A 13,484-nucleotide genomic window follows, 5' to 3' on the forward strand; every position below is an offset into this window, starting at 1 on the left:
ACCTGAAATTGGAGGTCAATGTTCATACCGCTGGGGTATAAACTGCCCAAGCGAAATATGAGGTGCTGCTCCTCCAATTTCCAGTGGTCCTTACTCTGGCCATGGAGGAGGCCCAGGACAGAAAGGTTGGAAGTAACTTCGCCTGGATTCAACCAAATGCATTTATCATCTTTCCATGAAAATTCGTGGCTCTCTTCTATCTATGGTTAAACCAGGAACTTATTGCAATTGATGTGCAGGGTAAATCCATGCCCTTCTATTTTAAGGCAACAAACGTGGGCAGCATGGTGGCGCAGCGGCAGAGTTGCTGCCTAACAGCGCCAGAGACCCGGGTTCGATGCTGACAATGGTTGCTGTCTGTACAGAGTTTGTACGTTCTCCTCGTTGCTGTATGGGTTATCTCCAGGTGCTCCAGTTTACTCCCACACTACAAAGACGTACAGGTTTGTAGGGTAATTGGCTTCGGAAAAAAATGTTAATTACCCCTAGTGTGTAGGATAGTGTACGGGGATCGCTGGTCAGTGTAGACTCAGTGGGCCGAAGGGCCTGTTTCCAAGCTGTAGCTCTGAACTAAACTAAACTAAACATTGGTGCACAATTTGCACAATGCCATTGCAATATCAGATGAAATGTATATCTCAAAATAAATAGAGCTATCCAATTAGGAGTGGTTTATGCCGATCCTTGTCATTTTAACTTCAGTCTGTAGTTTTGAGCAGAAACATATGGAAGAATCAAACATCAATGAACCAGCACTATTTTTAAATAAATAAAATAATTGGCAACAAAAAAACATATTTTGCTAATTGGGTGTAATCAGTCTTTCATCACTGTTGTGAAATCAAGTTTTCATCACTATTATGGTAAAGAGAAATGGCCATAAATTACCATACATGACACTTTAATTGGTTCAACATAATGATCATTGACCAACTCACATTTGGTTTGTTTTAAAATAGTACCCCAAATCCGGATAGCGGTGCTTTACTTTCAATGGAAAAAAAAGTATGACTAATTAGCTATTTTGAAATGCAAAAATAAAACCTATTTAATGTTTTCCACAAAGTTAGACGGTTACTTACATGCCAGCGTGGGTCTACTACCAATGGCCAATTTATAGTAATGTAGTGCTTCTGTGAACCGGTCATTTTCCTGCAGGAGCAGCCCTCTGATATTTAAAACAAAATGCAAAGTATTCACTACAATGGCCAAGGCATTCCTGAAATAAAAGTGTGCTGAAACAATGAGCATATTAGCTGGAGAAAGGCAGGATTAAAGATAAACGTTGCATGGATGAAATATTGCCAGAATTATTCAAAATTGATGAAAGCAGCATTTCCATTTTTCCCCCCAAACTGGGTTCTCAAATTCAACAACAGAAACACAGTTCCTGGTTACGTATGCAATGATTTCTCTAGAGAGTATTTGAAGAGCATACTCTTCCTCTGCCTCTGGGTTGTCCCATCTCATCATGTTGAAAGATTCTTATGATCAGTGTTCCCCTGAGCCTTGTGCCCATGTTTCTGAATTTGAATGGTACAGGGCTCAAACAACTGAGTCACTTTTCTTGAAATATGCCTGCTGCCCAATGTCTCATTACATTTTTTTTTACTGAAATGGCACTTTGTTTGCTTTTGTTTTAAAAGATATTGGGCACCTACTGTCAAATCCATGTAGTTAACATTTTTGAAGAATAACTTCCAAGGTTACCTCTGAATCTTATTTTGTTTGATGGGGCAATTTTAGAATTTAGAAACTGCCCCGTTACTCCGACCAACCGATCACACTAGTTCTATGTTATCCCACTTTTGCATCATACACACTAGGAGCAATTTACAGAGATAATTAAGCTACATCTTTGGAATGTGCGAGGAAGCCGGAGCACCCGGAGTAAACCCACATGGTCATAGGGAGAACAAACAAACTCTACACAAACAGCACCCATAGTCAGGATCGAACCCGGATCGCTGGCGCTGTGAGGCAGGAGTTTCATTGCTGCACCACTGTGCCATTGTGCCAAAGCAGAGAACCATCAATTGGCTTCCGGTAAGATTGATGTTCCCAGGGAAGTGAATATAAAAACATTGTCAGCAAGTCTGCTAGTGATTCCCAGAGTAAATACAAAACATGGGAAAGCAGGATTTAGTTACTATGCAACAAATAGCTGGAATAAACTTCCTGAAGATTTAAGACTTGCCTCAACTTTGACCACTTTTAAAACAAGACTGAAAACTTTTATGTTTACTTTAGCTTTCAGCTAAATCTTAACTACATTGCACTTTTAACTTTTGCACTTTTTATAATGCATTTTTAATTTTGCTTTTCTTTTCTTTTAGTTCTTCTATTTTATTTCATTTTATTATTTCATTTATTGTATGACATGTTTTTATGTGAAGCACTTTGAGTCTGCCTTGTGTATGAAATGTGCTATATAAATAAAGTTGCCTAAGTTGCCTAAGTCCCAGACATGCCCAAAGATGCCAAACACTTTGGGCAATTCAGGATCTTTATTGAAGCAGGCAACAGCTATTTATATTGGAGGCACTTAGGGTCGGAAAAGCTATGGACAAAAAATAAATAACAGATATAAATTACTTTTGCTTTCTTCACAAATAATTTTTCAGGCTATCCTTACACTCGCTGTAACCCTCCAATGTCTGCCACTGTTTGACAAATCTTTGAAAGGGCACTGCAAAAATGCCATGGAGAAAAGAATTCCATTCAAGGAAAATAGAAGTCCTTCCTATAGATTTAAATTATTGGGTATTTTAAAATCTTTTTTAATTTTGCAATTATCCTCCTCCTAGATCCTTTCATGGTAGTCTTGCTTGAAGCAATACTGATACAAAGGAACACCAGACCATTTTATTGTACTTTCTTTTAAATGCAAATGTGTACCACTGTATACAATGAACTACACATTACTCCAATTGTACAAAGTTCAAGTTCACAACTCCTGGGTCGGGAACAGAAGGGCTTCCTCGTGCTCAAATGCAAGCTCCAGAATATAGCTGTCAAGTGGATTTGCAGCAAAAATAAGAAAGAGTTGCTGGAAGTAAACTTTCAACATGTGCCATCCTGTCATTGAGTAACATTGGGCTCCAGGATTCTTTGTCAACGTCACACACAAGGACCTAAGCAAATGCCAACATCCAATGCTAACTAGTATTTGGATTGGGCAACATGAAGATCAAAAGAGCCTGAGTCCACTATCATTCCATAGATGGAGTATCCAACTCCCAACTGATGGAGAAACAGAGATGACAGATCGTTAGGAGGGATAAGACAGGAAACCTGAGACCCCTAATCTGATCAGTCACTACCTTAATGAATGGCTGAGCGGGTTCAAGGGGCCATGTCGGCTTTTCTTGCTATTTCTTATGTTCTTATCAACTGTAAGAGACACGGATTGAAAGAACACATGTCTGTGCATAAAGGGATAGATTACACTGATTGCAGCTGTGATAAGGTGCATATGTCAGCTTCCCTGCTTTGACCTGACTGACCTGCTGAGCATCTCCGGCAATGTGGTTCCTGTTTTCTTTACAGATTCCAAGCATCTATGTGGCTTTTATCTCACTTCTTGTTTCTACCATGATTGCCTTGAAGGAAGGGAGACAAGTGTTGTTGCAAATCTGCAACTTTCTCTGGTAAAATAATAACGTGAACAGTTTTAGTATTCATTTATCCTGAGCTCGGGAGGATGGTAACAATGCACTCTGATATTAGATCATTCATTGAAAATCCCCACAAAAATTGCAAATGCTAAGAGTCTGAAATAAAAAAACATTAGTTGAAACAGCAACAGGTCAGAGAATGTACTTAAGATAGACACAAAATGCTGTAGTAGGACAGGCAGCATTTCTGGATAGAAGGAACGGGTGACGTTTTGGGTTGTGACCCTTCTTCAGACCCTTCTCTCCAAAGATGCTGCCTGTCCCGCTGAGTTACTCCAGCATTTTGTGTCTATCTTTGGTGTCAACCGGCATCTGCAGTCCCTTTCTACAGAGAATGTACTTGGTTGTGCAGTTCAAGATGGCATCAGGAGTTCCAGATGTCTGTTGCTTTCGTGGACCACACTTTTTTAGTTATTTCATTGTGAGCTTGTAACTCCTTCCTCTTGCAGGAAAGGGAGAGATAAGCAAGTTGATCTTGGGACAGGGTTACTTCAAGATGACACATCTGATCATGAATGTTCAGAAGCAAGTTAACCCTGGATGTCTGAGGGTATCATTGGTAATACACCAGCCAGATTGCCTCCTTACTTCTTCATGACATAGACGGAGGCCATTCAGTGGCTGAAAATGTTTGTGCGGAATCGGAGTTACGGATTCTTCTTTCATTTATTTTATGAGATCTGGGCACCTGAGGCAAGGCCTGTAGTTATTGTTCATCTCCAGTTGCCCGTGGACTTTGTGGCTTGTTAGACCAAATAAGAGTCAACCATGTAAGTGGGTCTGAACTCAAATAGATACCAGGTATGAGATGCAGATGAGTTGTTATAACAATCTAACAATCCATCATTGCTTAGTCAATTTCCTTATTTAAAATTACAGGTTATTAACTGAATTGTTGTGGTAGTAATCAAACTGAGGTTTGTGGTAGTAATCAAACTGAGGTTTGTGAATCAATCAAACTTCGATTGAGGTTTAATCGAACTGTGAGGTTGTTTCACAGACGACCAGACATTTGTGAAAAAAACATGCTGGCAGAAGGTGGTGGATATAAGGAATGCACGGCCTGGGGATGTGGTTAAAAGAGGTGCTATAAAAACATTTGAAAGATATTCGGACAGGTATGTGGATAGGAAAGGTTTAGAGGAAATTACAGGCAGGTAGGACAAGTGTAGATGCAGCATCACGGTCGGCGTGGGCATGTTGGGCCAAAGCACCTGTTTCCCTGCTGTATGATACTATGATTCCAGGGGCACCTAATTCCTGACAAGCCAAAGATAGGAAAATGATGTCGCAGCAGCGATCAGCGCCCCACTAAAATCCTTGAAATAAACAAAAACCTTATTTTTTATGTAAGGTTCACCTTCGGGATAAGTCCATGAGAGTTGTGGAATCTACACTGATACAACTCTTACGTTTAGTTTAGTTTAGAGATACAGCACGGAAGCAGGCCCCTCAGCCCACCGAGTCTGTGCCAACCAGCGATCCCCATACACATGAACTATCCTACACACTAGGGATAATTTACAATCTTTACCAAAGCTATTTAACCTACAAACCCGCACGTCTTTGGAGTGTGGGAGAAAACCGGAACACCCGGGGAAAACCCACTCGGTCACGGGGAAAACGTGCAAACTCCACACAGTATTCATAATCAGAATCGAGCCCGAGTCTCTAGCGTTGTGAGGCAGCAACTCTAGGGGCTGCGCCACCGCGCCACCCCTAAGAACCAAGGGTAACTCTGCATTCCCAAGGTGCTGGCTTTCGATAAGATATTAAATCAAAGCTTCTCTCTATCACAGCCATCCCATTGAATATTCATTATAAAAAACATGGTATTATTAAAACAAGAAACATTTAATTCTTAGAGTGCGAGTATTTGTTTATCTACAAATAATAGAACGTAATTCAATGATATTTGCTTTTGGTTAAAAGTAATTAATATTTTTATAATGTGCTTTAGGAAAATGTTAGAAAGTTATAATAACGTATTCTATAATGTTTTCTTTTGTTCTGTTTTTCATTGGAATGTATTTAAATCAAAACTAAATATTAATTTCTTTATCCCAACGTGAAAGTATCCCAAACCAAATGTTTGCTACTTTTGTTCGAAGCCCAGTTTATATTGAGCTTGTTATCAAACCAGGTAGCTGGACATACTTGGAAGCTTAGCTTGAACATGTCTTCCTTTTCCTTAAAATTATCCCTTCTCTTTTTCCACCTCCATGAGGTTTCCCCCAAATTTTGAACTCTGGATCATCCCTTTATGTAACCACATCCCCACTGGCAGACATTTCTTGTGCTGCTGGAATCCAGAGTTCTAGAATTCCTTCCAAAAATGTGTCCCTGCCTTCCTACCATTCTGGGGGGTAGGTTACCAAATTAGTTACCCTATTTAACCATTATTCCAGGCACCCGAGTTTAAATCCAATCTCATTTTGGTAGCTAGAGAATTTAAATTGGAATAATTAAATAAAACCTGATATTTTAAATAGCAGAAGGTATAAACCCACAAGACATTCGTAAAAAATGTTTCACTAAAGTCCTTCAGTGAATTATGTCCTTCAGTGAATGAATGCCAGACCTGTCATTCTCACCTGGACTGTCCTAAATGTGGCCCTGGACCCATTAATGTTGTTGAGTCTTAACTGCCTCCTAAATTAAAGAATAATTGAGTATGGACAATAAATGACAACATTACTAATGCAACAACCTACCATGCGATAAATTACAAAGTCCCTCTCTGACAGTAAGATAGTGTGTAAATTAAGTCATCTATCCTAATAACTAGAGCCAGGATGTTTACGCACTAAAAACAGAAATAGGCAGGCAAAAAGGCATTAAAAAAATTACAAAAAAGGCACGAAAAGGCTTTTTTTCACCAAAAAAAGGCATAACGCATTTATTTCCACCGGCAAAATATGGTTAAAAATAATAATATAAAGGTATACTGCATTAAATGACCAAAGTTGCCTGGTTGCACATAATTACTCGCATTTTTTTCAAATTATCTGGTGTTAAACTGTGTTGTCTATCAGACAGAATATGCTTCAGTTGTAAAAAAACTTATTTCTACCCCAGCTGAGATCACTGGTGCACACCCAAAACAAGTTACCGACTCTATATTCATGTCGATATCTTGTACATTACAACTACCTCTGAGAACTTTAGCTGTTTTGTACTTCTTCAAGATCTTTATTAGCTAAAATCACTCTCTCACATTTGTCTCGCCTATTAGGATCCATATTTTGTTGCTTGCAACTTCATCTCTAATTTTATGCACAACAATGTTGACGTTGCTGTCAACATAATTTTTCCATAATGATGACTCAGAGGAAACAAAAAAACGTTACTCAAACCAGTGTCCATTCAGTGTGCAGTAAAAAATAAATAGAAATAAAAATACATATATCATGAACAAGTTTAACACTACTCTCAACTAAACATCAACAGGCGTTCCGATCGGCAGCGGCACGACAGTAGCTCTGTCCAGGTTGGTGGTTGGTGCGCGATACCCCTGCCAAAGTATCGCGCACCAACCACCAACCTGGACAGAGCTACTGTCGTGCCGCTGCCGATCGGAACGCCTGTTGATGTTTAGTTGAGAGTAGTGTTAAACTTGTTCATGATATATGTATTTTTATTTCTATTTATTTTTTACTGCACACTGAATGGACACTGGTTTGAGTAACTTTTTTTGTTTCCTCTGGGTATGTGAGTACTCAGGAAAATAACAATAAAGATATACAATACAATACATAATGATGACTCGCTTGGTACATGTTCCTCTGTGTATTTCTCTAAAAAACCTCTGAGATTTGTTTTCCAATTTCCACAGTGGAATTCTAACATAAATGAATGCCTTGCACAATTCACTCGAACTCAGATTTGCGACTGGAGCCAGCAGTAAATGTAGTGAGGAACCAAGCTTGGGTATTTCGCTTGGGTAGTCTACACCCCAGCGGTATCAACATTGACTTCGCTAATTTTAGATAGCCCTTGTCTATTCCCTCCTCACCCTCCCCCTCCCCAGCTCTCCTTCTGGTCCCACTGTCTCCACCTCTTCCTTTCTTTTTCCCGCCGTCCCCCATCAGTCTGAAGATGTGGCTTGACCCGAAACGTCACCTATTTCTTCTCTCCATAGATGCTGCCTCACCCGCTGAATTTCTCCAACACTTTTTGTCTACCTTCGATTTTTCCAACATCTGCAGTTATTTCTTAAATAGATCTTGGAGAAGACTGAACCAGCGGGCAGCGGCACGAATGAATGAACGACCGAGGGTGGCGCCCCGGGTTTCGCCCCGGTAGTGAAAGTTTTCTTGTAAGTTATACTATGTTAACATGTTAATAATAACATTAATATTAATGTGTTAACATAGAAAACGGCATTGTAATCACGGTACAAATTTAAAAAAATATCACGACCTTTTAGCAAAATGGCAAAAAAAAGGCTGATTTAGGCACTCGATCGTGAAAAAGGCATTAATTATCCTGGTGAAATCACCATAAAAGGCATGAAAAGGCACATGGCATTGATTTATCCTGACTCTATTAATAACTATAAATTGGGTTGGCATCAATTGTTTTGACCTTGCTAATAATTCTGTGGAGTATTTTGGTACATTTTTGATGCATAAACAATGCTCTATAATTTTTTTTTTTTTAACTGCCAACTCACAACTTGCAGTAATTGTGAAGAAGTAGAATCCTGACATCAAACATCACATATCCACGTACTCCAGAGATGCTGCCTGAGCCGTTGAGTTACTCCAGCGCTTTCTGTCTTTTTTTCAACAACATGTGGTGGTGAATTTGTTTTCTTAATAAATGTGCTAACATATATTTTGAGTTTTGTGACACATATACCCAGAGAAACTGCTTAGAGAACTGAAGCCATCATGAGCTGATTGTTATCACGTTAAAACATCACTATATTTAGAGTCCGACAGTATTTAGTATGGTGGGATTTGTGTACTTGCAGTTTCATTGTTTATCATGACACAAAAGGTTAGTTTGCCTTCCAAAAAATACCGTTATATTATACAAATAAGACTGTCAAATGAACACGGAGCTTCTGGAAATAGAGTGTTTTAGAGTGAAACACAAGCTTTTGAGTCTGTTCTTATCAGTAAAAACATGAAACAGGTGCAGAAGAGCAATCACCCCTCAAGCCTGCTCCACCATTCTATATAATTACGACTGCTCCAGGCTTGAATCCACATGACTTTCCCACCGCTTCCCCATGCCCTTTAACACCCTTGTTTGTTGATTGTCTGACAATCTCCACCTCAACTATATTCAATCACGCCACCTCCACAGATTTCTGTGTTAGAAAATTCCAAAGGGTCTCGGGGACAGCAGGATGGTTCAGCAATAGAGTTGCTGCCTTACAGCGCCACAGACACTGGTTCGATCCTGACTACGGGTCCTTGTCTGTATGGAGTTTGTATGTTCTCCCTGTGACCTGCGTTGGTTTTCTACTGGATTTCCAGTTTCCTCCCACACTACAAAGACATACAGGTTTGTAGGTTAATTGGCTTTAGATAATTGTGAATTGTCTCTAGTGGGTGTAGGATAGTGTTAGTGTGCCAAAATCACTGATCGGTGTGGACTTGATGGCCTGATGGGCCTGTTTCTATGCTATATCTCTCAACTAAGCTAACTTCCTGGGAGAAATCAATTTCCTCATTTCCATCCTAAATATTTGAGCTCTGATTTTCAAAGGATGATCCCAAGTTCTAGATAATCCCACAAAACGGTGGCGCCGTGGCACAGTGGTAGAGTTGCTGCCTTGCGGCACTTGCAGGGCCAGAGATCCGGGATCAATTCAGACTACAGCTGCTATCTGTGTGGAGTTTGTACGTTCTCCCCATGACCAGCTTGGGCTTTATCCAAGATCTTCGGTTTCCTCCCACACTGTAAAGACGTACAGGTTTGTAGATTAATTGACTTGGTATAATTGTAAATTGTCCCTTGTGTGTGTAGGATAGTGTTAATCTGCGGGGATCACCGGTCGGCATGGACTCAGTGGGCCGTCGGGCCTGTTTCAGCGTTGTATCTCTAAACTCAACTAAATTTAAACTAAGGGGAAATATCCTCTCAGCAACCACCCATCAATCCCCTCAGAAATATCATTCTTCTAAATTCCACTCATAATAGGCTCAGCCTTTCTTCACACATCAAACATTGGAGCTTGTTGACTTGGGATTCAATCTAATGATACATATTTGGCATTATCGATAGCTGTTCAACATTATGAAGCCAACATGTTAATGAATATCTAGCTTGTAATTTGATATTTGAGCATATCTGGGCAGGAAACTAATAGCCTAATTAATATCTGCTGCGCCTTTTCTGCTTGTTAGAGCAGTCTTCATCCTTGTGGATCTCCAGAAAACCAGGAAAAGATACATTTGCAAAACGTGAATTGATAACTTACAGTCAAGAATGACTAATCAAAACAAGAAATGAGAGCAGAATCTATGCACAGTGGGAAACGTGTTCAGAATCAACGATAGAAATGCCGAAAATCAATAAGGGAGAGAAGTGTTTATATTAAAAAACAGCAGGTTCTTCAAAGTAGCACGAATGGATTGAGAGGTATGGGTTAATGGAGCAAAGTGATCAGAGAGGTGAGATCTATTTATTTTCAGAGGAGTCACTGTTGATGGACAGCAGAGGTGTCTGCACTCAGGAAAGTCTGTGACCCTGATACTTAAATTTACAGTTTCAGGGCTGTGTTTTCTGATTACTTTAGCAGCTCTTACATCTTATTGATTGCTGATATAATGTAAGGTAAACATCAGACCATCAGAAAATCAGTACAAGGATTACTTACATTTGCTTTGTTTTGTTTAATTTAGAGATACAGCGTGGAAACAGGCACTTTGGCCCACGGAGTCCGCACCAACCAGCGATCCCCACACATTAACACTACCCTACACACACTAGGGACAATTTTACCTTTATACATTTCCACCAAGCCAATTAACCTACAAATCTGTACGTCTTTGGAGTGTGGGAGAAAACCGAAGATCTCGGAGAAAACACACGCAGGTCATGGGGAGAACGTACAAACTCCGTACAGACAAGCACCCATAATCAGGATTGAACCCAGATCTCTGGCGCTGTAAGGCAGTAGCTCTACCGTCACGTCACCGGTCCGCTACTTCCATTTGTGTTCAGATCTTTTCCACAGATACATTAATTCTTTCAACATGATAATACATCATTCATTGTTCATTTATCATTGAAAATAGAATGATACATTATTGCACTAATTATAATAAACTGCAATGATAGTAACTAAAATCTTCTGAATAGGTGTCCAATGTTCAATAGAATATCACAACAAGCTCGTATTATCGTGCCATAACCTGGTTTAAATAAGGAATACAGTAACTAATGATTAAAGTGGTTAAAATATGGAACCTACTACTTTCTGGATTAGTTGGGGTGGTTAACATTGAAGGATTTAACGGGCAGTTGGATAAATACATGAGGAAAATGGTAATTAAGATTACTTAGAATGTGAGGAAGCTCATATAGACCAATAATTTTTACTGCTGTAAACATTACAATACTTTAATTATTCTATTAATTAAATATCAGGCCAGTTTTATTGAATTTCATTGGAATGCTGTAACTATATCACAAAATTTACCATGTAACTAAAGGTGTGGTGAAATAAGATTAATGACATGTTAATCCGTTTAATAACGTTGTGATTAAGTACTTGAATAATCTTGTCAATAATATGTAACTCTAATAAACCACACCTTGTAATGAGTTGTGGGATCGAGGCATTTAGTCTACAAACTACAGAACCATGCAATTTTGCTGCAGTTTCTCAGTATTAATCCTTTCTGTATTCAGGAAACAATACAATATCTGGATTTGTTATTAAAGAAATATAATCTGTTATGTTTCCTCAGTTTATAAATAGATGATGTAGTTGAGCAGCACAACATAATAGATAGAAAATTCCAATCCCTGTAGCCAGCTCACAGCAATTATGCCCTTCCTGGCTGTTGTCTAAATGACATTGTCTAAATGCATGTAAGTGTATTCACATTTCTTTTTTTATCACAGTTGAAAACCCACAATTTGCACCAGTAATCAACTGTGCCCAGAAAATACATAAGACTGGAAAAAATGCATGCACCATGCATTCCTTTTTGTGATTTTAGTATGGTTTCAGTAGAGAGAGATTAATTTTAATTCTAGGTTTCTGTAGAACTGACAGCATTCCTGATTTCATTTATAGAACTGTGAAAAGCTGCAGAATCTTTAGTATGCAGTCAGTGCAAAGGGCTGCAAATGATTAATATGTTCGGACTGGTAACCAGGGGCAAATAGTACCGTTGCTATGTCAGTGCTGGGGTTAATAGCCATACACTCTGATTTGACCTGAATCATTTGGATCTATTTTAAGTACATAGGCAGATGGAGAAACTTTCTTGTAGTTGGATAATCTAGAACAATTTCCGTGAGTCCTGTAGCGGTACGTAGGAGATTATTAATTTGTATTGTGAACATTAGAAATCAGGAGGGGGAAATCTGAAAGCTCAGGTGAGATGAGAGGCCACCTCCTTAAGATGCTGATGAATGAAGGAGCAATGACAAAGAATATGCATGGACAGGCACAGGAGGTCATGGTTCAGGGGAACGCATTGGTTCACATTTCTCTGGGAGAAAAGGGTGAAATGGCGGAAACAGATGACATCCGAATCCTTGCAACGAATGTGGGTGTGTGTGCGCATATGGAGTTACAAGCAAAATGTGTAAAGGAACTAACAATTCTGGTTTGCACCAAAGATAGACACAAAATGCTGTAGTAACTCAGCAGGTCAGCCAGCATCTCTGGAGCAAAGGAATACGTGATGTTTCGGGTCGAGAAGTCTGAAGAAGGGTCTCGACCCGCAACGTCACCTATTCCTTTTCTCCAGAGATGCTGCTTTCCCCGCTGAGCTACTCCAGCATTTTGTGTCCATCTTTGGATTTGCAAGCATGTGTTTGTACATACGGTGTGTTAGTAGATTGAGCGAGTGAGTGGATATGTGTATGTTGGCGCGTGTATGTGTGAGTTTGGATGAGTTTATGCATGAGTGCAGGCGTAATCCATTTTATCAATACCAATCCCACTGAATGCACATCAGTCTGAATCAGTATGTTCCCTGACCAATGCCTCACAGCTGGATGAGAAAAGGCAACTTTAATGTATGATATAGCAAACAAATATAGGATTTTCAGCTCTCTGGCATGCATTGTTGGATTCAGCTAGGATAGACAAGACTTATTTTGGCTAACACACAAAAAATAAAATTAATAAATACAGGTCACATTGCCCTTAAACTAAACTGAGAGTACAATCCTACTTGGTCAATTATACCAGATGCCAGTGGCGAATCTTCATAGCTTATATTGTGCAGTCGGCACCAGCATATTTAGTCCTTATTTAAGCGACAATATAATTTTTTTTGATTGTTGCTATTTAAATCCATTTATAATTATTGAAAGCAGATGGAATGAACATAACAGAAAATGAAAGAGGACTTGAAAAAAAATGTCTCCAACAGAATTGAATGAAATGATCAGTGTTAGATTTATTTACCCTGTATTTACATTACATATTAAGAAGGCCAATAGAGGAGAACATAGGTTTGAAAGTGCTGACAATGCACAACATATACATCAATATCAGTGCGATTCGTTTTATCGGAGGCATGTGATCTCTCAGTCACTGACTAACTTGTTGTACAATTCAAGGCCATTGCAAAAGTGAAATATGATCATATTTGCTGGCAGCCA

The 13,484-nt window shown here is 39.3% G+C and overlaps 1 protein-coding gene across 2 annotated transcripts in view; it reads right to left on the minus strand.

The window, feature by feature from the left end:
- tmtc2 (transmembrane O-mannosyltransferase targeting cadherins 2) overlaps positions 1 to 13,484 on the minus strand; it is a 172,210-nt gene that overhangs the window by 54,900 nt on the left and 103,826 nt on the right. For both annotated transcript variants that reach the window (XM_033038201.1, XM_033038202.1), the window contains one exon: positions 1,083 to 1,168. In XM_033038201.1, coding sequence (XP_032894092.1) covers positions 1,083 to 1,168 — 86 coding nt within the window. The remainder of the gene's footprint in view (positions 1 to 1,082; positions 1,169 to 13,484) is intronic.

Source organism: Amblyraja radiata, chromosome 19 (assembly GCF_010909765.2).
Source record: "Amblyraja radiata isolate CabotCenter1 chromosome 19, sAmbRad1.1.pri, whole genome shotgun sequence".
Classification (NCBI taxonomy): Eukaryota; Metazoa; Chordata; class Chondrichthyes; order Rajiformes; family Rajidae; genus Amblyraja; species Amblyraja radiata.